The sequence below is a fragment of the Tubulanus polymorphus genome, chromosome 3, assembly GCF_964204645.1.
Source record: "Tubulanus polymorphus chromosome 3, tnTubPoly1.2, whole genome shotgun sequence".
Taxonomy (NCBI): domain Eukaryota; kingdom Metazoa; phylum Nemertea; class Palaeonemertea; order Tubulaniformes; family Tubulanidae; genus Tubulanus; species Tubulanus polymorphus.
The window spans coordinates 22,102,371-22,126,788 of record NC_134027.1 but is presented as its reverse complement, the minus strand read 5'-3'; the positions used below and the strand labels follow the sequence as shown (position 1 = coordinate 22,126,788).

Here is a 24,418-nt window from a genome sequence, read left to right as displayed (position 1 = left end):
ATACCAGTAAGATATACGTATATCTACGTGCAGATTTATGATAGATACAGATATTCACATGACCCAAGGGAAGATTCTGAAATTTTTCAGTTACCTCAATGGTTTCTCTTCATTTAAGATCGATAAGTTTGTCTCAAGAGAAATGACCACCGAACGCCAGGGCCCAGTTTGATAGGCTGGTATCATCTTTAACCCGAGGAGTAACTCGAATTGAAAAGGAATTGCGTTAGCCCCGGGTTAGATTTAATACTAGTATATAAAACCGGCTCCAGATTTTGACCAAAGATCTTCCAGATATTCAAAACCAGACCTAGTACTATGATTGATTATGCTTCAGCCTTGACTCTTATAAAGATATATTCATTGATGTCCATCCTACAATTAAACCACAGAGTTGAATCCATAACAATGGTCCACTACGGCTAAACAACATACCTTGCAATGAATGATTTAGGAGCCATCTTGTCGACATTGAAAACCGGATTAGGAGTATATCGATAGATTTCATCAGCTTCACGATAAGCTTTGTCGAATGACACGGTTAAATTGGTAGACATCACCGTAGCCGATCTGCCTGATTTACATTGTAACTGCGATTCGCTGCGACTGAAAATATACAATTATTATCAGTGTTTTTAGTAAGAAATTAAGAAGCCAGGTCCCTTCGAAAAACAGGAGGGTCCCATAATATGTCACAGTCCCTGAAACGAAAGCTGGTTTGAAAAAACATGTGGGTCCTTAAAAAACAACAGACGGGTCTGGGATCCGGGACCTGGCTCTTATTGAAAACACTGATTATAACTCATCACGCATTTGTTGTCACCATAATAATTGAGTGCTGCCCTCAAATACAGCTAAGAGTACACTCATGGTCGGCACTGGCGCTATTACATAATCAGCCTTCGTTCAAAATTGACCAATGAGCAGAGTTTGTTCAGATTGCCAGCCAATCAGGAGCTGTGTTCCAGAGGGCGAATAGAGAAAGTGAATAGCAAAGAATAGCTGTACTCGTAGTGCTTACGGTCGCAGAACCGGATGTACGAGTATTCTTGTAGTCTCTCGTAGTATACTCAGAGTAGAGTGGCAGGGTTTCGTCGTGCCGTAGCTGAGTCTAGCGATGATGCCACCAGTTCGAATCCCTGGCGGGGGAGGATAAAGGGGGTTGATCCAAGTCAAATTCATACACAGATATGTCTATGTGGAACTATGGTTTCAGACGCGAGCGGAGTCGCGAAATTTACCTGACAATCAGACACGGTATTCCGCCGATATGAATTTCCCTTTTATTTCCCGTATCTAAAGACGTTCCGTTGACTGTCACCGTCGTTCCGCCGTGTAACAATCCGTTTTTCGGCGAAAATGAAATCAACTGCGGATCCAAAAACTGAAATCCATCGAACGTTCCTTTTTTCCTCGTTCCGATGGTTACGATAACTTTGCCTTGCGAGTTCAAATCGACGTCCTGTCGTTTCGCCAGAGTACAGACTATCCTGAAAGCGAAATCGGATAAAAATAGATGAAATTTCTTTTTTTCCTCTAAAAATCATTTCTTTTCGGTAATTTTCCATTCAGTTCGATTATTCGTCTTCTTCTTACCTGCGTCCGATTTCAAACTCGTTCCGAATCAACGAACAATCGACGCCGTTTATTTTCACCGACACGTTCATCGGCATGTCGCCGAAATTTGAACCGGTTATCGTCACTTCCGTACCGCCGGGATCGTCGGCGCCGCCCGGTGCCTTCATTGGTACCACCTGAATGGCAGGAGAAAAAAATTGCAGAACGATTTTCAACCCGAAAATTCCAAATCAACAAATGCTAAATGAACGAACATGTATGTATAAATTGATAGACATTTCAATAAACCTAAATCCACAGATGTAAAATAGTCTAAAGCTGGATATTTGAAAATAACCATATGTATGTTCTAACTCAAAACATCTTTATTGAATTTAATAAGTATCATAGATTTTTTGCTCATCAATTCCCTATTACACATGTAGGCCTACTACAAAACATTTCATCAATGTCTAGAAAATCTTCAGTTGATCTAATATTGATCTGGACCATACTATGCAGTTATGGTTTGGCTTATTGAAATAAGCGGTACACTAGATTCGCTTTTCAATTCATGTACACATAGTTTTTGCCTACGATCAAATTTCGGACAGGCACTGAACTTCCTGGTTAAGAGAAAACACCTTATGAGTCTTGAATTCTGAGTATTTCAGAAATTTCGGTTTAGTGGAAAACCAAACATGCTTACAAAGGGAGAATTATTCACATATAACTCACTAAATTGATTCTAAAATACGATCAAAGCGCTGCTGTGGTAAGATCAAAGCGCTGCTGTGGTAAGCAAAGTGACCAAAACCAGTCAGCATTCACATGGAATAATTTAATCTGTATCAATTTTGCAAGGGCTTGGTCAGAAACTGTTTTGTCAGGCAAAATTTGGCCAGTGTCAAACGGGAACGGACCTTTTTGGTGAACAGTTGGCTTCAGTCTTATGTGGCACAGCCCAAATTTGGCCCAAGTCAAAATATGCTTGTATGATTGCGGCTGAAGAACTTGAGAAATAGAAAAGCTTACGTTCGTAATGATCGGACCAGGACAATCTTGCGTGCTGTGTCCCGGACACGTCTGATATTGACACGTATTTCTACACCATTTACAATTGTATTTCGGCAGAGTAATTTCGGGGCTCGTACACCGGCTACAATCCGAACCGAGCTGCGAACATTTGTACACGGTTACCGTGTAAGTATAATCGATCCACTTCGACGAATCCCACAGCAGGCTTATACTGAAATTCTTCGTGCTGAGCTCACCTTCGTATTTGTACTGAAAAGATAATTCATGTACGGGAATTTATCGGTTTCCATAGACAAGTGGCTACCTACCCACAATACAAAGTAAAACTTTATTTAGTATTTGACTAGTACCGGTATTTTACTAGTATTTGATGTTTTGACTCAATCCTATAAGCCTATTCAAAACTGATTTCTTATATATAAGTATTTTATGGTTCTACTCAATTCTAAAAGCCAAAACCGATTTCAAAACTGATTTCAACTGGTGCTCTTTTCGTTTTTCTTCAAGACAGGACTTAATTAAGTCAGAGGAACATAAATCACCAAAAGGCGATCATTGCATCATCAATGGGCCGGTTCCACAGTTCCGAGTTAAGATTTGACTCTGAGTTAAAACACTGAAAATGAACTCACTCCAACTGAGAGGCGCAGTGGCCGAGTGGTTTAAGCCGCCGGTCACTGGTCTCGTCAAAGCCCTGCGTGGCGCTTATATGTTTAAAAAAAAAAAACTCACTCCAACTCACAACTGTGGAACTAGGTCCAGAAAATCATGAATGGTTCCATGCTGAATTCATTGTTAGATCAACCATAGGCGAAGGATATGCCGACGGGAATGCCATCTCTTTCATATACGAGTGTAGTAGTAAATATTTACCTTAAACGGATCACAGACGACAAGTGAATCATTGACGTATGTTGCCTTCAGAGTTTGCGTTTTATCCGAATCTCCGTTATACCCGACACAACAAGTGTATTCCTACAATTACGAAACAAATCAGCAATTTCAGAATTTCTGCCACACTAGATAAATAGATATATCGTATTTATTGGTCCGATACCTTTGCCATTATAAGATATTGGTAGTAAAGTAATATAACTTTATGCGAGAGGAAGTGACTTCACCTAAAATGGCGGTACCCATAATTCCATATATAAGATGGCGGTGTTCACATTTCATAATTCAAGATGATAATTTTCCTATTGTGCATTGACAGTTCGGGCAAGAATCTTGGATGATGTCATTCAGACCATCTTACACCATCATTTCAGATAATTGCGCAGTAGGAAAAAAACGGTTATCTCAGATTATGAAATTTGAAAACTGCCATCTTGAATATGGAATTATCGGTACCACAATCTTAGATGACAACATCTTCGAAAGACATGGGGAAATTAAATCAGTTGATTGATCGGTAAAATTGAGCGAAGGTTGTTTTCGCTTTCATTTGCAAAACAAATTCAGACAAAATCACTCGAAACCACATCACAATGATAGGAAAGTGATCTAACCTTCGTTGGAACCGGAAAATGGTGTCCGCGTATATCCACTTTGCGATCGATACCGTAAGGAATCAATACTTCCGCCGAGCTCGGTGCTATTTGAGGACAAGATTCAGTTCTTTTTTTCCGTTGTCCGGACGAACTCTGTAAATAATCAAAACAGCATGATTAAGATTAACGCATTTATACTGATTCTTAAAATTTTTGTATGCATCACGCAAACAATCCATCCTCACCGAGCAGGGATTCGAGCCTGGTGGCATCAGTAGTTACCAGGGATGAAAACGGGCAATTCCAAAAGGTCGGAAAAAGAAACTAGTGCTCGCAACGACCAGCTCGAGGGGGGTGTCCCCCCCTTGTGTTTAGAAAATTTTCTAAAAATCTACCATTAATTGACACAATTTCCGCGAAGTTGAGCCAAAAAATCAACTATTGAATTGAATTGCGCCCGTAGCATCTGAAACACGGTCACAATCCCGGATGCAGCCACAAGTCTAAAACCCGGCCCCGGCCTCGGCCAGACGGCAGATACACGGGCCGGTTCTGCGTCCGCGATCGGCTTTTTCTGTGTCGTGCGTATAATCAATACAATGTTTACAATTCAAATAGATACAATTGTACAATTCAATTTGTACTGTCCTCTTGAATGGAGATCGGAAAACACATAAAATGAACACTTTTACGGTTCGCAGCGCTTTTACGGCCGCTGTGATCTACCGATCTCACTTTGTGACCCGGATTTACACTGTTTTCAAGAATGATGGAAGTGAAACTGAAAGGTCGGAAATCCGTCTTTGGACAGAAGATTTTCATCCCTGAGTAACGTACTGGTACTATCGAGGCAGCAGTGAATGAGGAGGGAAGGAGGTGTGAGGTCGCAGCGGAATGTACGTCATAGCAGAAGTGACATCTTACAAGATGAAAGACGGGAGTGATGTCATACTGTGACATTCGAAATCTAGTCTGTTCCAATTTTGAATGGACCGACCGTTCACAGTCTGTTCCGAGTACAATAACCACACTCGAACGTGGTGAGCGGATAATACGATAAAAACCCACTACGTACAAATCGAAAGAATCTAAAATCGAGAATTTATTCATTCAAAAAATCTAAAATGTAAAATACACGACGTTGTTACGATCTCACCCTAGAGATCATTGTCAGGTGTCACGATCGAAACGTCCTGTATTTTACATTTTAGATTTTTTTGAATAAATAAATTCTCGATTTTAAATTCTTTTAATTTGTACATAGTGGATTTTTATCTTATAAGTCCGTTCCAAATTTGTCCATTCCATTAAGACCAACCAAAAAGACGGATTCCCTGAGTGTGAATAGTAATTTTACTTCAATTGTGTGACCATGTGAGACCTGAGGATCAGGCAGAATTATCATGGATAATATGTTCAATTCTCGCCGTGACATGAAAAAGAAGTTTTAAAATGATTCAGCCTACTGTACGTACCGTTACTGGGATGACTTTGCTCGATGGGTCGTCACATTGGGTAACGTTGTGAACGCATCGATTGTCCGAAATACACCAATTGCAACCCCAGTTACTGGACACACATGGAACGCACCTACAAGTGATAACATTTATCCTTCATTCATCAGAAACTCCTTTTAGTTTACCGTAAAATGACTGACTTAGCTACTGGCAGTGGATTCACAGTTTTACAGTCGAAATTACTTGATTTACAGTTTATTTATGAGTTAATTTATGTTTTAACTCCCAAGTCCAATCTCAGGTCCGGTAATTTTAAGTTTCTGGACTGGGCTCACTCGTTGACCTCCGCTGAAGAAGTTGATTTTATGGAATTGTATGTGATATTTTCTGACGTGCTTTGCGTCATCCATTTTTGTAGTAAGCTCAGGTCTTCAAGGATGCTATCCAACGCCATATCCTTCATTTTTCCATTGGTCAGGTATCAGGAAAAAGGGCATAGATTGGGTTTTGGCAAAGGTGAATGCCATAGGTGCGAGGCCCCTTGCGAGGGCCCTGCTTTCCCGTTAGATGGCATGTACATCAATAGGACAATTCAAACAAAATTGCGTTCAGCCTCTGACATTAAGTTAAAATCAAATCTCTTCATAAAACTTTGATTGATCTTTAGGCATCGTATACATATACAGCGCAATTTTTATTCATCATTCATAGTATCAAGGATTCTCAAATGAAGTCCATGATAAAATTTGAGAAATTATGAATAGACCTTAATTGAATCGGAGAAGAAATCTGGCATCGTTGTCCAAATACATGCTAGTGAACTCGCTACGATGAGTGCAATACTTGATTGCCACATTCGAACATAGAATTCTCATCGAGAATGCTAGGAAACTTAAAAACTGTACTCATGAATACTTACGTAGAATGAATTCCACATTCATACAGCACAAACTCTTTCTCGGTAATTATTGCTCCGGTGCGAATAGATTTTATCTGTAACATCAGGCTTACATGATCTGCAATTATATTTCATTCGTTCATATACATTGTATACAGAGTAAAAGTACGGCACAAATAAGCATCAGAAAACATGAATTATGAAATGAAATGCGTTTCATCGATCTGTGTGTTGTAAACCATGGTAACCGCAAAATATGGACACAAGCAAAATGATACAAGATTTCCTTAATTTCCATGTCATCTGAGTTTAAAATTTCATTCATTGAATCATGTACTTATAAAGAAACACGAGGTCAATAGTATTATCCAAATTTTTTGGATAAAAAATTTTGGTGAAATTGTTAAATTCTCTGATATTGCCTGATATTCTTCTAGGTTTTCTGATCCCCGAGTTTATCAGGTTCACCCTGTATGGGTTGCAAAAAGAAAATGGACAGGCCTCAGAGGAAGCCATCCAAAAAGATGCAACTTCCGAGAGAGTATGAGTGTCAAATTTGCTGGTTTAGGTGGGCAAACTCAATCTGAGGGCTGAAACACTTTCTTTAGTCTCTTGTATTCAATTAAGGTCATTTTCGGAAACAGAATCGCACTTATTCTACTCTTTGCACTCATGCACATGAGTGTGATTTCTGATTGGCTATGGATATTCTAATGCATATGACTAGCTCAGCACCAGCTGGTCTGCTTTTCCTCCGGGGCTGTGCGGTGATGTCATCACGCTCAAATCCTCACTAATGAAGGATGATCTACCATATAAATACTGGTACAAAACCTTTTTTTTACCTTTTTGAGTATCTTTCAATTGTATGGTGTTTTTACGAGGAGTTTCGCAAGTCAGTTTGTTCTGTACAAGCTGGGCTGGTGACTCATATTCATTATCACCAAACACACACGACAGTTCACCAGCATTTTCAGGGAATTCCACCAGGGTCAGCTGCATAGTCTGCGAAGTAATTACTCAAATCATTACATGTACTTTCTAAGAACTTAGTCGCATAGTTGTCAGTTGATACCAATTCCGAGATTGAAAATGAAATGCTGAGAACGAGGTGTAAGGGTAATTTATCCAAACACCGTATTTATAAAACTAAAGCCTAACACATATACAAACCCATAAATCCACAACACAATACATATCTGGTTTGAATAATACATATCACAATACATATCAGATTGAAACAAAAAATTCAAAATTTTTTCAAAAGGTTGAATGTCCACGACATTGAATCTTATTAGGAATTAGAAGGTTCTAGATTCTGCATGTTAATGCATGGCAAAAATAAACCTTCGTGTTAGATTTCATTTTCTAAAATACAAAAACGAAACCGAATTAAAGTTTTTATAAAAAGCTATGATTGTTTGAGATTAAAAGTTTGAAAAACAAGCATGTTAACAATATGCTAGAATCAAAAGTGGAGCAACACATGTACAGTCATGAAATCAAGCAAGAAAAATATTTCTGTTTTGGATTCATGTCCTGCTGTGCGTGCTATGCGTTATGAATGTATCTGGAGTTTAAGTAAACCCGCAATTGGAGCTATGTCCAGTATTTCTGAGCATTTCCATTGGACACGTTACTTACTGTTTGCTGTTCTTTTATCGGCCAGGAAATAGGGGCCATCTCAGATATACCAACACACTGAGTTGAATAAAATCCCAACCAATGAGCTTTATCATCAGAATTTGAGCAGGTTTCTTTCACTGTACACCTATAACATAATCAAACAGTAATTCTGTGAATATCGTGGCTTATCCATACGAACGTCAGTCTTGGCCAAACTGTCTCCGTGTGATCACGACTACGGAATATGACGCTGCTACTTCTTTCACTAATACTAACCTACTGGATAAGGAACACCAGCCGCAATGTGGATCCCGAGATTGTCGGCATGTTTCACAAGTTTCATACATTGAACAATTCTCGACTGACGACATTACCACCTAGAAGATGATGATAATAATAATAATAATAATAACAATAATAATAAAAATGTCATTTATACAGCGCAGGTATTGTAAACAGAGTCTAGTTCAAATGCGCTCCAAATTGGTATTATTACCCCCAACATCTCTCCCTGGGGAGAAGCAACATCCACGCAACCACTAAGGTCTATCAGGCCAGGTGCCCATTTACTCCTGGGTGGAGAGAGGCAATGCGGATAAGTGTCTTGCCCGAGGACACTACGGTAATGTACGGGGTTCGAAACCCTCGACCTGGCTACCCAGAGTCAAACGCTCTAACCACTCACACACACCGCTCGCTCAAGTGGTAAGAAGACATTCCAAGTTTATTAGTCTGTTCCAAATTAGGTAGAATGGAGCAAGCATTCACAGCGAAAATTCCGTCCTAAATTGGTCAATTACATTTTTGAGCAGACCAATATCGACCGATCTAAGTGACAGATCCAGGTGCGTTCTAAATTTTAGAACAGACCATTTCTTTGAGCATTTATAGAAACTCTGTTCTAATTTCCAGTCAATCACAGTTTTGCATTGAAGTCATGACAGCTATGATTTAAAAACCGGTGCAAACGCACAGCAAGGGTCTGATCCATTACATGTACAGGTCAAATCAAAATGGACTATGTGACTAGCGAGTGTGAATATGGCTTATGATGTGACTTACCTGTGAAGGTAACAGCGCGTAGATATGCGAGAAATCAGGACTGATTAGTAAATCGCTTTGTATTGGTTTATTGTCCTCGATCACATTATCAAATAACAATTTACTATCAGCTACTGAACTTGATAACAAAACCTGAAATAGAAAAAAAAAACTTTGTCATTCTCATCAACGCAGAAACATGGCAGGTATGAAAAAGAACCTAAATCTAAACCGTTATTTGTGATGTAACGCCCTGTTCAGGTCACATCAAAATTCACTGCAAGTATATCACGTCTACAGATTCGCATAGCGCGTGTCCTCCGCTTTATATAACAAACAAATTACTTAAATGTAAAATACTCACTTTTTCTAAGTGGCCCTTTTTCGTTCCAGCGTAAACAATTGATATATTGTTGATCTTCGTGGCAACGAGCGAAGTCAGAGTGGAGTTCGATGCATAAACGGCGTTCTGTTGAAGTGTTTTATCACTGAGATGAGTTCCTGTACTTTCGCAATTATTATCCTGCAAATATGAAACATAACATCATAAAACGGAATAACTACATTAACCCCTTAAAGGCTTCTATTTTCTATGCGTTTACATACATTTTTCCAGACTTTGAACTAATTTCACAAAATTCACGATTTCTACTTCTTGTCCTACCAGGTGCTGCCATGGTTATTTTGAATGATATATAATATATACGTAGATATATGAATGTATGAAAAAATGGCTACTTACAGTTATTCCGCTACAATCACTTTTACCACCGTTGAACGACACATCCCTGGTCACTAGCCTCGTACACGGACTCGAATCCATTGTCTTTTTAATATCATTCAGCGCGAAAATACATATCACAGACGCAGTAGAGTTCGCGAATTCGCTGAACGAACCCACGAGCAGCGAATCATTCGCGTGCACACCCAACCGAGTTTTCAAATAGGAACCGGCCGTCGCGATCGTCGCCGCTCGCAGAACGTTGAACCGCTTATCGCCGCGACGACAAACCAACCGCGTTTCCATGTACGTCTTTATCAGATTATCGTATCGCATGCAGACGCGGCCGACGCGCGACTCGTTTCGATGGACGACCAACGTTAAATACACGAAGTCACGAAATTCGAACCCGTTCACGAATCGCAAGTCGACCTCCTTTTTCTCCTTCGACCGTATGAACGACATGAATTGTTCGGCGTATTTGTACTCGACGTATTGAAGGTTTTTCTTGCGCTTCGAAATGATCACCGAAGTCTGCATGCACCTCACCGGCGAGATCGACGACGCGATGAATACGTTCGTTTCACCGCTAGGGGGCGATACGAGTACGGCGATCGACGTACCGTACTCTTGTACGGGAACGACTCTTCTTTCTTCCTTCGATTCGTAGGTGACGTTCAATTTCTGTCTGATATTCGTTAAATTACGCCTCTCGCAAATGCCCCAGTCTTGAGTACCGCACGAGACTAAAACGTTGTCTTCGCGAACGACGAATAGTAACTGATTATAATCGTCCTCATTCGTTCCGTAGCAGTTGATCGTTTCAGCCGACTGATCGTTACCGGGGCCGGTTATCGCTTCATGTTCCAAGCGTAAATCGCGTTTCAACTGAAAAATCCGATTTCGACCCCCGACGTACAGGCGACCGGTGGCGCCATCTTGCGTCATGCGCGTCAATTCGGTCGTCGACTTGAAGACCGACGCAGTCGTCAACGTCATCGTGACTGCGGTCAACAGCGTCGCGAATAAAACCGCTTTCTCCATTCCTCATTGTGAATGCGACATCAGTGCATTAGTATCGAACCCATAGCTTTCTGAAAAATACGATGCTGCTAGTATTATCGCTCTCGAGATGAAAAACGCGAAAAATGTTTAAACATCAAATTCTGTCATAAACCCTGCCATATTCATTGGGATATCTCTCTTTCTGGACCCAGTTCCACAGACGCGAGTTAGAGTTAAACTACTACTAAAGTTAGTTCATTTTCAATGAGTTAACCCAGAGTCAAATGTTAACTCAGAACTTTGGAACTGGACCCAGGTTTTTTCCACAAGTATGAGATATCTTGCAGTGGCAATGGTGGCAGAACTGGAAGGTAGAGCAAGGGCGTGTAGGGAACTTCGAAGGGAGTGGACTTGAAAATTGAAAGGCGATTGATTTGATAAGGGCAGATCTGGTCACGCAAGGGGGAAACATTGGGGCAGAGGTTCTGGTGGCCCTCCAACAGAAAATTTAGGAAAAAAGGGGCTTCTCTGGCTCTTATCAGGGCCCATTTGGATTTATTCTTTTTAATAAAGACTTTTTGGGCAGCACATTCGAGTTTTGAAGTGGTGGTCCAGCACCTGGCCCATCCCCCTAAATTCGCTGTTGAAGAGATATCTCCTAGTGGCGCAATAGCATCGGATCCAGCAGTATGAGATATCTCATACCCATAGTAGTAATGGTTATACTAAAACCTGGGTCCGGTTTTATGGACTGGTATTACCTTCAACCCGGGGGCTAACTCATTATCAATGGAGTTAGCCCGTGGGTTAAAGGTAATACTAGTCTATAAAACTGGCCCCTACGTTATAGTGGCAATAGCAGAGATACCGCAGTAGCAATGGTAGCAAAACCAGAAGTATGAGATATCTCACAGTGGTAATGGTGGCAAAACTGGAGATCTGATGCCTTAATTGTTGGCAGGACAGAACTACGTGCTATCTTAAATAGTGGCCTATTCTGAAGTACGAGATATCTCATTTTAGCAAGCCAGTCAGAACTGCATAGATCACAGTTGTAGTCGTACTGGCTGAGCTGGAAGTACAACATATCTTGTAAAGACAAACCTCATGTACGATATTTATGTAGTCAGAACTAAACCCGACATGTAAACTAAACTGAATGAGTTATCGATATGAAATGGTCCCTGAGCAATTAGTATGACCTGACGTTGATGATAAATAGTTGTCAGCATATAACAGGAAAACAACAGGAAAAACACAATTGACCTAAACACAAAAAATACACTGATTCATAAATGCGTCTACCTACAACATTAATACATAAATTCTCTACATCTATCATGCGCTGAACTAAGTACACTGAACTAAGTACACGGAGCCTCATTTCACTCAATATCTGAGCCTAAAAACGAATTATTTGCCTGATGAAAAAAATGTAATTATTAATAACACAAATATTCTATGAATATTTGATGTGATTCAAATTGTTTTTTCTTTTTTTTTTCATTATGAAACTTAAGTTTGGGTGCACACGAGCGTATTTTTTCGCCCGATTGCGGCAAAATGATTAATCACCTAAAAAAAATCAACCATGTGCCCGTCCTGCAAATTCACACGTCTGCCCGCACTCAGCGTATTATTCCGACGAGCGATCGATTTTTGTCCACCAATAAGACGCATAGTTGATATCATGTGATTTGTTAACCGTCTCCAACTAAGCAGCGTACGCCGTCGGAATTTCCGTTTCGATCGCTGCTATGTCTGCCCGCTCGTATCGGATTTACAAATTCACTGGTGAATTCGATCATCGCAATCGCGCCCCTAGCTTAACCCTTTCAGTGCTGACTAGTTAATACCCTACAGTACTGGAGATAATTTGAAAATTTTAAGAAATTCCACCCTAGTGTATTGAATAACGGGAATACCACTATAGTGCGTCTACATCGCGGTGCAGTGTATCGTTAGTTACTAGTATTTCACTATGTTTGACAGGTGCTGCCATTTTCCAAGAGAGATAATTACTAATTACTAATAACATCAATACACTGCAGTGCGGCGTACTAGCAAAATCTATCACTGATTTATACACCGCATTACAGTGTAGACGCACTGAAAGGGTTAATAGAAAGGCGATTATGGGATTTCCGACGCAATCATTTCGTCGTAGAATTGAGAAGAATCGTAGGAAACATGTGGGCGGATGTCAGAAAATCAGAGGGCTGAAGTAGAATGAAAAAGAAGGACTCCACAACAGGCATTCCCCTGAGCGATAGACGAGTCCGGATGAGTACATTCGAAAAGATACAATTTACGAAGGAATGAGTCAAATAAGGGTATTGACAATAGCCAGGATCACACAAGTGTTTTCGGCCCGGAGCAACCGTTCACATGGGTGTCAAATGGGCCCGAGCCTGTTTGGCGCGACCAAAAACGTCAGACTAGGCCTGAGCCAAATTATTGCATTTAAATTGCAACTGGTACTGGAAATGACCCACTTCACTTTGTTTAGTATTGAGTGAGAAGTTTGCGTGTAAGCATGCTCTCTCTAATAAGACACGGGCCTGATCCGTGCCAATTTGGCTCACGCCAAATCGTCTCCGTGTGTTAGCGGCTAATCTCTGTCCCGGCGAAAAGGGGAACCTCAACGTTAAGGCAGGGGTCTTCGATCGCCGCAAATACCCCTAGAATCGCCCCGCGTGCGTAGCGGCTACAAGAATCAGTCCCCAACAGGTACGAGTGGCGCAAATCTTAGAAACGCAGTAAGCCGGATACCGATGATGAGCGTAAACGCGTATTCCTACCGGTAAATAGCGCGAGAGATGATGCCATACCTCGAATTACCGACGCCGCGCATTCCACGCTACGGCGAATTCGACGGTGAGTCACGAGACGATCCGGTGTCGTTTTTCGGTGTTTATTCAAACAACAGATTAAAAATTTACTACAAACAAAAGAACAGCGCTGTGCGCGGCTGTGTCAGTCAGAGACTATGAATAATGCTTTTCATTCATTCATACTCAACCGCACAGTAGCTGCTATTACTAATGAGAGACTGATTTATTTTTTGTCTCTACTGAACGTATGTTATGCAATTCACCGCGGGTGTGTTTAACGCGCGCAGCTTTCCGGCAGAAGAAACTCGAGGGGGCTTTGTTTTGAAAATATGCCGGAATTCGTAACGGCATAGCATAAATCAGGAACGTAAGTTCACAGTATTCGGATGAATGAATTGAATACGTTTTTTCCCTTCCTTCCTTTAAAAGATGATTCAAAAGATTCAGCAGGTTTACACAGAAGACTCGAGTTGAATCTTTCTTGAACTATGAAAATTTGTCCGACTTGGTATTTGATATGGTCAGAAAATCATTTCAATATTCGAGTGAAACGTTTATCCTTCAAAAGATTCAGCAGGTTTACACAGAAGACTGGCGTTGGATCTTTCTTGAACTATGAAAATTTGTCCGACTTGGTATTTGATATGGTCAGAAAATCATTTCAGTATTCGAGTGAAATGTTTATCCTTCAAAAGATTCAGCAGGTTTACACAGAAGACTCGAGTTGGATCTTTCTTGAACTATGAAAATTTGTCCAACTTGGTATTTGATATGGTCAGAAAATCATTTCAGTATTCGAGTGAAATGTTTATCTATGGGGGAAAGCTACAAGGTTACACAAACTCTTTACTACAATCAGAGACTCGTGAAGGTGCTTTGATACTGTTTTGATACCGTCAGTATCTGAATTTCTCCATGTAGGACCACAGTTGCCGGCTAAGGCAAAAGTAAGGCCACAGTTCTTACAGATCAGGGAATCAAAAATTCCCCGATACGACCCTAGCACAAAAATTCCCCGATTGAATCATGAAATATATCTAAAATTTTAAAAACTTTTATCTAAGTCGAAAATAAGTGGTTTTCGAGCTACTTACCAGCAAAATCAGTGTGTTATTAACCGCAACCAGAATCAGAATAAATAGGAGCACCCAAAGTGCCACGACCTTCAGGTCGATGATCTATGCTGCTAATAAACGATCCAAAAAGGACTGGTTGACATTGAATGAACGTCAAAAGATTCCGATGACCACTTTTGCGAAAAGCGAGCGAGCACTTCTCGCGAAAAGCGAAAATTTGCGTCAAAATTACGTACTGTCTAGGTGCTATTCCACTTTCAAAATCGTTGAAGATCCTGAAATGCTTTTTCCTCATAGTTTCAATATGTAAACCATGTTTAGAAACAAAAAATACGCTCGTACATCTCTATACAGATTCAGACCTTTAATACGCCTCGGCCGCAAGATGTTTTAACATCTATTGAAGCGGAGCTTGGAGTTTACTATATTATGTTTCATTATCCTGTAATTTAAAATTCAAATATTCTATTTTCTAAAACTGATCAGTCCCCCGCCTGACTCCAGTGGGTGTGATTTAGTTTGTTATGGAGCTACAACCGGCCGCTCAGCTTTTACCGCAAATAAACTTAAGATAAAAACAAAAGATCTTACAGTAATCAATCCGTCAGAATAAGCCTAAGCCAAAAATAAAACAAAAATAAATCTTACCCGGGTAAAACACTATTCTTCGCGTACGTGCGTAAAACTTTTTCCGCGTAATTTTCGGTACAGTGAAAAGTACTCGGTCACATGAGAGCGGCAGATGAACCCGATGATGAATAATCGGTCGGTCATCAATGAATGGAAGACCCGCGAGAGATAATTACAGTTTTGCGGATGGAGCGAGAGAACGTACAAACACGCGACACACACAGGACCCCTATACTCCACACATATACAAACATGCCGTAAATATAGGTTCAATTAATTACACATAATTACTGAGCAGCCTGAACCTTACATTGAATACACGCCCATCATCAAACTTTCTATGTATACCCGCTATAGATAGCGGCTGTTCTTACGGGCGCCAAATGGGCCAGAGCCTGTTTGGTCCGACCAAAAATGTCGGACCAGGCCCGAGCCAAATTTCAGCACGAGACAAATGATTGCGTTTTAATAGCAACTGGTACCGGAAATGACCCGCCTCGCTTTGTTTGAGCATTGTATAGTACGGAGTGAGTGGTTTATGTGACTGAACGCGCGCACGCTTTCTAGACACGGGCCAAATTTGGCTCGGGTCCGATAACAAAATAACAAAATGTCTACACGACGAGCCTGATCAAAATACTGTCAGGAAAATTTTTTTTTAAAATAAGATTGAATTCTGGGGTCACAAAACAGAGAACCTGCATCTTCGCGCCGAAAATGCTCGATTGTATCGCCAAATATGGTCGAGATGCTGACTTGAAAGACTATTACCTTCATTACGAACAGAAACTTAAATCTGCTGCACACCATCTGCGCAATGTTCTAAGATAGTCGTCTGTACACCTAAGCATTATGGGCGTATCAAATTAAATTCGCTGATATTAAGTGCATATATATATACATATATATATATATATATATATATATATATATATATATATATATATATATATATATATATATATATATATATATATATATATATATATATATATATATATATATATATATATATATATATATATTTATATATATACAAGCATATATGATAAGATTATTTCATGGTGAGAGAAATCATAAGTCAGTTATATTAACAGTGCGCAGAGAACATAAATCATTCGCAGTTATTCGTATTCAGCCTTTGAATAAATAGGTTTATCGCTGACCCAGAATCATCTACAAAAAAAAAACCATTAAATGTCATCTACAGCAAAATAAGAAAATATTCAATTCGTGAAAAAACCTTTGTAAAACTGGCCTCACATTTAGCTTACCACTGGCTGCTTTATTCATTACTTGCTGTTCGGTCAGAATGCATGGACACGTTTAAACTAGATCTAGTTAATATGTCCATGGTCTATGGAATCTCAGTGAGAGTGTCTCTTTTAATTGAACACAAAATTATTTCTATGCCCTGCTTAGTGCCCTACGTCAAAACAGACAATACTACAAAATTTGACTCTGGAGTTATAACATTGAAAATGAACTAACTTTAACTCAGAGTTAACTCACAACTGTGGAACCGGGCCCAGAAAGCTATGAGAGTGTATCAGTTAAGAATCGAGACTATAGGGTATTTTGAATTTTGGAAATGTTTTTCCTCAAAAATTTTAATTTCTTTGATTTCCTCATCGATTCGATGTGTCCTAAAGAATTTTGTGCAACTGGACCCCGAATATGTACCGATGCAAATAAGCAATCGCTGAATCTAATTGCGGAATATAGTCGCTGAAAAAAACATCAGAACTAACGCGGTAAAACTACGCAATGAATCGCGAGAGACGAATAGAATATAAATCCCACAATCCTGATGTATTGTTTGATATATATTCTGTGATATGCCATGATTGTAGTTACTCCTTGAAAATGGTTTTTAGCGTAAAAACGAAAATTCGGGTTTTCAATAAATTTCAACAGTTTCGACTTTTTAAAAACTTTTTCGATCTTGTGATTGTGGGATCAGAACTAAGATCACAGTCAAAACATACCCAAAAATTTAATGTTAACAGGGATTCACATCTGCTGGTCATCGCCCAGAAAATATTGAAAAATCACATTTTCATGCATTTACATCATTTTCATTAACTGCTTGATCATCTCATTCTAAAATGTACCTAGTACTTTGAAATGTAACATCGAAAAACAGATCATAGATAATTCAACGGAAACTTTCTGAAGGGGGTGCTCTAGAACGCGAAGCACCCCCTGGAACCATACCTGGTATAGAGTACGAGCATTCTGAAAATTCATGATTGCAAAGTTTTCCTAATATCTTCACCTATGATGTCGGTTGACTCATTCGATGAGTCTGTTAGCCCGTAAAGTAGAGGTACAGCATCACATCACATGTAACATCTGGCAACATTACGGGTGCCAGAATATATAATCAAAAATATACACTTTACCTTGCTTTATATCAAAGGTGCACTTGCAGGAAAAACCTTGACATAGCAAACGTTGAGCCGTTCACTAGGTCAACACCTGGAGCGACTGATGTTGAAATCAAATGATTTCATCTAAACGAATGCTTTGAATGGGTTGTGCATTAACGTTTACGTTATTATTTACTCAATTGATTTGATTATTTACTCAATTGATTCGATTATTTACTCAATTGATTCCATCGCTGATTAAATCACTCGAAATTACTTTTGGAATACGAGACAAACGTGCGCGTGATGCTATAAAATTCTTTGTTCAAAAATTTCAAACGAACGAACGAACGAACGAACGACAAAGATGACGAGTAATGTCAGTTTTTCATGCTGGTTTTTTTTCAGTTTTTAAACTGTACATTGTATTGCAGCATTGCTTAACTGTTCTTATGATACAATAGTCAGCAATTCTAATACCAAAACATGCGACAATGTCGAAGAATGTCAGTTTTCGTAATTATCTTTTTCCAGTTTTTATGGCGTACAATGTATTGCAGCATTGGTTGACTATTCTAATGATACAATAGCCAGCATATCTTATATCAAAACACACTTCAATGTCAAAGAATGTCAGATTTTCGTAATTATCTTTATCCAGTTTTTATAGCGTACAGTGTATTGCAGCATCAGTTGACTATTCTAATGATACAATAACCGGCATATCTTATATCAAAACACACTTCAATGTCAAAGAATGTCAGATTTTCGTAATTATCTTTATCTGTACAGTGTATTGCAGCATTGGTTGACTATTTCAACGATACATCAGCCGGCAAATCTTATATCAAAACATGCGTCAACTATTAACGTATACAGCTATTTGATAATTGCGACAACTTTGGTTAGCCCAGTTTTTAAACCAGTTAATAGCCCGCTCTTACTGTATATACCCCGCTGCGCTATATGCGCGTAATTGCTTTCCTATCATTAAACATTAGCTAATGTTTGTTGGACCAATTCGGCGAGGCCAAAACCTCTAAAGCCTGGCGCACATACACAACCGTCGAGCGATCGATCGCTTGGCGTCTCCCGTGTGCTATCACTCGGGTGACGAGGAGCAAATAAATCCTTTTGACACCGAGCAAATCGGGCGGTTGCTCGCGAATTGCACGCAAAACGTCGCCCGTGTGCGCTAGGCTTAACGCGGGTCATATCAGTTTCCGGCGAGATCTTGGAAGAAAATTAGCTCGGGAAAGAAAAATTTGATTCGTTTAATTATATTCCCTAGATAGAAATCAGATCAGTCGAGCGCTGTATCGAGAGCGTAGCACGATAGCTGCCAGATATGACACAATACTGGCTGACTTTTTGCCATCAAGTCTCACCAAATACATCTTTTTTTCTGAAAACGGTAATTCCAAATGCCAAGTAGAAATTTTTGCATGGAAAGTAGATTAAATTCTGTATTGTATGTATTTGGTAGGTTTACGAAGATTATATTACAATTGACAGTGATGTTGAATGATAGGCACAAGGCACTTGACCGTATTTCCCAATATGACGAAGCTATGGTCTAGATCCGCTCCTGGATCAGTGGGTTGATGGTATACCTAGATCAGTGTGTTGATGGTGCACCCAGATCAGTGTGTTGATGGCGCACCCAGATCAGTGTGTTGATGGCGCACCCAGATCAGTGTGTTGATGGTACACCCAGATCAGTGTGTTCATGGTACACCTAGATCAGTGTGTTCATGGTACACCCAGATCAGTGTGTTCATGGTACACCCAGATCAGTGTGTTCATGGTACACCTAGATCAGTGTGTTCATGGTACACCCAGATCAGTGTGTTGATGGTACACCTAGATCAGTGTGTTCATGGTACACCCAGATCAGTGTGTTCATGGTACACCCAGATCAGTGTGTTGATGATGTACCCAGATCAGTGTGTTGATGATGCACCCAGTTCAGTGTGTTCATGGTACACCCAGATCAGTGTGTTGATGGTGCACCCAGATCAGTGTGTTGATGGTACACCCAGATCAGTGTGTTCATGGTATACCCAGATCAGTGTGTTGATGGTATACCCAGTTCAATGTGTTGATGGTATACCCAGATCAGTGTGTTGATGATGCACCCAGTTCAGTGTGTTCATGGTACACCCAGATCAGTGTGTTGATGGTACACCCAGTTCAGTGTGTTCATGGTACACCCAGATCAGTGAGTTGATGGTACACCCAGATCAGTGTGTTGATGGTATACCCACATCAGTGTGTTCATGGTATACCTAGATCAGTGTGTTGATGGTATACCTAGATCAGTGTGTTGATGGTATACCTAGATCAGTGTGTTGATGATGTACCCAGTTCAGTGTGTTCATGGTACACCCAGATCAGTGTGTTGATGGTACACCCAGATCAGTGTGTTGATGGTATACCCACATCAGTGTGTTCATGGTATACCTAGATCAGTGTGTTGATGGTATACCTAGATCAGTGTGTTGATGGTATACCTAGATCAGTGTGTTGATGGTGCACCCAGTTCAGTGTGTTCATGGTACACCCAGATCAGTGTGTTGATGGTGCACCCAGTTCAGTGTGTTGATGGTATACCCAGATCAGTGTGTTGATGATGCACCCAGTTCAGTGTGTTCATGGTACACCTAGATCAGTGTGTTGATGGTGCACCCAGATCAGTGTGTTGATGGTGCACCCAGTTCAGTGTGTTCATGGTACACCCAGATCAGTGTGTTGATGGTGCACCCAGTTCAGTGTGTTGATGGTACACCCAGATCAGTGTGTTGATGGTGCACCCAGTTCAGTGTGTTGATGGTGCACCCAGATCAGTGAGTTGATGGTACACCCAGATCAGTGTGTTGATGGTACACCCAGATCAGTGTGTTGATGGTGCACCCAGATCAGTGTGTTCATGGTACACCTAGATCAGTGTGTTCATGGTACACCTGGATCAGTATCTTCATGGTACACCTAGATCAGTGTGTTCCAGATCAGTGGTATGCCTGCATTAATATGTTGGTGGTGCACCCCGATCAATCAGGTCACGTAATGCCATATAAGGGGAAAGTTAGCCCCAATCATAGATTTAAGGTCATTAACACGTCACCCAGTCCACTAAATCTGTCTATACTTGCATTAACTATGAATGAAAATGACCATAGTAACATAACTAAATGTAAAAGTATGACATGACAACATACATAGAAATCTACGATAAGATAAATTGTTACTCAATTGTTAACGATAGGACGTGTTTATCCTCAAACAGAGGTTTTATATACACAGTCGACTTATATCATACGCAATATGTACATTAGTGACAAGTAGTGAATGTAAAGCGCGAAATACAGTTAACACAAAAATGCCACCGGGTCCTATAGGAAAGTGGGAAAAATGATACAAATATTTACTCTAAACTCATCAGAACCGAATGCCAGTACCGTTTACTGTTTACAAGTTGAGGGATTTACCGGAGGTTCGAAGGATCAAAAATTTCTTTACTCAATCGAACGTTGTGTAAACACAGTTCATTTCTTAGTCTAATCTTAGAGTAATAGAGGTCGATGTATTGAGTAAAAAGGAAAGAGGTATCAAGGCAACGATAGAGGTATAAGTGTCTAGGTGTGATAGAGGTAAAGGCATCAAGGTCGAAAGAAGTATAGCTATCAACCTACCAACAGAGGAAAATGAATCGAGGGGGGGATGACAATAGATGTTTATGTGCGATAATAGATGTTTATGTATCAAAATATAGAAATAAAAGTACTGAGGTAATGGTTGAGGTGTATGTTCAGAGGAAACAAAGGTTTAGGTATCAAGCCAACAGATATATATGTATCAAGGTAATATAAAAATACTGAGGTAGCAATAGAGGTATAGATATTGAGGTAACAATAGAGGTATAGATATTGAGGTAACAGAAGAGGTATAGATACTGAGGTAACAATAGAGATATAGGTACTGAGGTAACAGTAGAGATATAGGTACTGAGGTAACAGTATAGGTGTAGATATTGAGGTAACAGTATAGGTGTAGATATTGAGGTAACAGTAGAGATATAGGTACTGAGGTAACAATAGAGGTGTAGATATTGAGGTAACAGAAGAGGTATAGATACTGAGGTAACAGTAGAGATTTAGGTACTGAGGTAACAATAGAGATATAGGTACTGAGGTAACAGTATAGGTATAGGTACTGAGGTAACAATAGAGGTATAGATATTGAGGTAACAGAAGAGGTATAGGTACTGAGGTAACAGTATAGGTATAGATATTGAGGTAACAGAAGAGGTATAGGTACTGAGGTAACAGTATAGGTGTAGATATTGAGGTAACAGTATAGGTGTAGATATTGAGGTAACAGTAGAGATATAGGTACTGAGGTAACAATAGAGGTGTAGATATTGAGGTAACAGAAGAGGTATAGATACTGAGGTAACAGTAGAGATTTAGGTACTGAGGTAACAATAGAGATATAGGTACTGAGGTAACAGTATAGGTGTAGATATTGAGGTAACAATAGTGGTGTAGGTACTGAGGTAACAGTATAGGTATAGGTACTGAGGTAACAGTAGAGGTATAGGTACTGAGGTAACAGTAGAGGTGTAGATATTGAGGTAACAATAGTGGTGTAGATATTGAGGTAACAGTAGAGGTGTAGATGCTGAGGTAATAGTAGAGGTACTGAGGTAACAACGGTAGAGGTATAGGTATTGAGGTAATAGTAGAGGTATAGGTATTCAGGTATTGAGGTAACAGTAGAGGTAAAATGATCAAGGTATCAATATTAAAGTAAAGGAATTGAGGTGAATTGGGGTAATCGCACAGGAATTGGCATCGAAATAACAACCATAGAATGAACAAGTTCTAGAATTTCTAAGTTATCGAAGCAATTCGAATTCGCAGATTGAGTGGGAGTGGATTTCTAAGCACCGGACAGGGTGGGTGTAACATGGAGGCAACAGGATGGTAGTAAACGAGGAAGCGCAGAGAGACAGACGAACCGGATATTGATGATTTATTTCAAATCGATAAACTATTCAACAATTGATACATGAAACTAAAACCGAATGAACCCTCATTACTGATTCAATGGTATATGAATAGCAATTTTTTTATAAAACTGCGTATAAATAGAATATTAGAATGAGTCAGTGTCTGGTATCAGTAAACGACACGATGTCTGAAAAGGAAGCAGCAACAGGAAATCGAGCGCGATTGTTTTTTTTTATCATGCTGACTTCCCTTTTACCACTTGTTTTACTGATACTGGTGGTGATTTCCGAGATTGAAGGGAACATCGCCTAGGCATGTTCACGTGCTCTGGATTACTCAAGGATTGATAACTATAGCCGCGATCGCACGGATATGATTTGGTCCGGATCGGTAAACCACTCACTACATACTAGACAATGCTCAAACAAAGCAGAGCGATGTCGAAATCCTAAAGAATTCACGCCCAATGATTTGATCCATGCTAAAATTTGGCTCGCGTCTGCTCCGATGTTTTTTGGTAGGGCCAAATTTTTCTCCGAGTTAAAAACGCTTGCGTGATGGCGGCTAATAAACAAATGACATCAAGAAAAATTACCTCGAAAGTTCAGCAACGCCACGTAAAATAACGCATATAACACTTAATATTGTCAACAATGATAACTGGCTAACCCATATTTTAGTGACAAGTATGTATGGACGATTTGATTTTTTCATCTAATTACCAGAAACCAGTCTAGCAAAGCCTAAATCGACGACCGAATGGACATCCACTCACACATTACCCTTATTGCCACTGGAATTCATTTTCTAATTAATGATTAAGGGAAATTCAAGTAAACCACGATTCATATAAAAAGAGGTGACATTTTACACCTATAAATGACAAGACTTTGATAATATATTCTAACTAACCATATCTCCTCTCTCTCTCTCTCTCTCTCTCTCTCTGATGATTGAGTTTTCACGTGTAAGCCGGTTAAGTATTGTCGGTATCATTATCATACGGTATCGTAGGGTACAAAATATCCTCTACAATTTAGGCCAATTTGCGGTTTTCCGGTCGGGCTTTGTAGAAGCTCATCTTGTTTTTTATTATGCCCATTGTCTGCTAATATATATATATATATATATATATATATATATATATTCCTTACATTAGTCATCAATGGCAAATCATACAATATTCCATCTCCGTCAGTGAAAGAACGCAGGCTCTTCGTTACTCCGGGGGTGGGTTGGTGGGTGGAGGGGATGTAGCAGCGGGACAATAGGGGGTACGAATTCGCGTTTTGACGCGAGTAATGGGATACCAGATGGCGTGACAAAACACTGGGTTGTTCGTAGTGAAAATCAGTTCATTTTTGATGAAATTTGAACATTATTTTTAGGCTTCCAAATCCGAAAATCATCAAACGAGTCATCGAATTGATATGAGATTTCCTTTCGCTCTCAGTGTATGGTATTGATTTCACCGAAAATTGATTTAATTTAAAGTTGACTTGAATTCAATCGATCGATATAGAAGAAATTGAAGCGCGGTAACCCAGTACAACTAGCGATCCTGGCGGATTATCACTGAATCCTTGCTTCCCTCAGTAGCCTTGCCGGTATCCCATTGAAGAAATTCACACCCAATAGTTTGGATGTAGATATCGAAATTC

The 24,418-nt window shown here is 39.8% G+C and overlaps 1 protein-coding gene and 1 pseudogene across 2 annotated transcripts in view; one reads left to right on the top strand and one right to left on the bottom strand.

Annotated features, from left to right (window-relative positions):
- LOC141902890 (plexin-B-like) overlaps positions 1-15,491 on the bottom strand; it is a 36,139-nt gene extending 20,648 nt beyond the window's left edge. For both annotated transcript variants that reach the window (XM_074790814.1, XM_074790815.1), the window contains exons 1-15: positions 15,392-15,491; positions 9,850-10,922; positions 9,472-9,630; positions 9,129-9,260; positions 8,343-8,443; positions 8,085-8,211; positions 7,286-7,445; positions 6,462-6,558; positions 5,561-5,675; positions 4,104-4,238; positions 3,469-3,570; positions 2,593-2,844; positions 1,597-1,754; positions 1,242-1,490; positions 436-606 (exon numbers count right to left, since the gene is read on the bottom strand). In XM_074790814.1, the coding sequence (XP_074646915.1) occupies positions 436-606; positions 1,242-1,490; positions 1,597-1,754; positions 2,593-2,844; positions 3,469-3,570; positions 4,104-4,238; positions 5,561-5,675; positions 6,462-6,558; positions 7,286-7,445; positions 8,085-8,211; positions 8,343-8,443; positions 9,129-9,260; positions 9,472-9,630; positions 9,850-10,872 (2,981 nt within the window). In that variant the 5' untranslated portion in view covers positions 10,873-10,922; positions 15,392-15,491. The remainder of the gene's footprint in view (positions 1-435; positions 607-1,241; positions 1,491-1,596; positions 1,755-2,592; positions 2,845-3,468; positions 3,571-4,103; positions 4,239-5,560; positions 5,676-6,461; positions 6,559-7,285; positions 7,446-8,084; positions 8,212-8,342; positions 8,444-9,128; positions 9,261-9,471; positions 9,631-9,849; positions 10,923-15,391) is intronic.
- Positions 15,492-19,749: 4,258 nt separating this feature from the next.
- On the top strand, positions 19,750-24,191 carry LOC141902190 (uncharacterized; annotated as a pseudogene).
- The last annotated feature ends 227 nt before the right edge of the window (positions 24,192-24,418 follow it).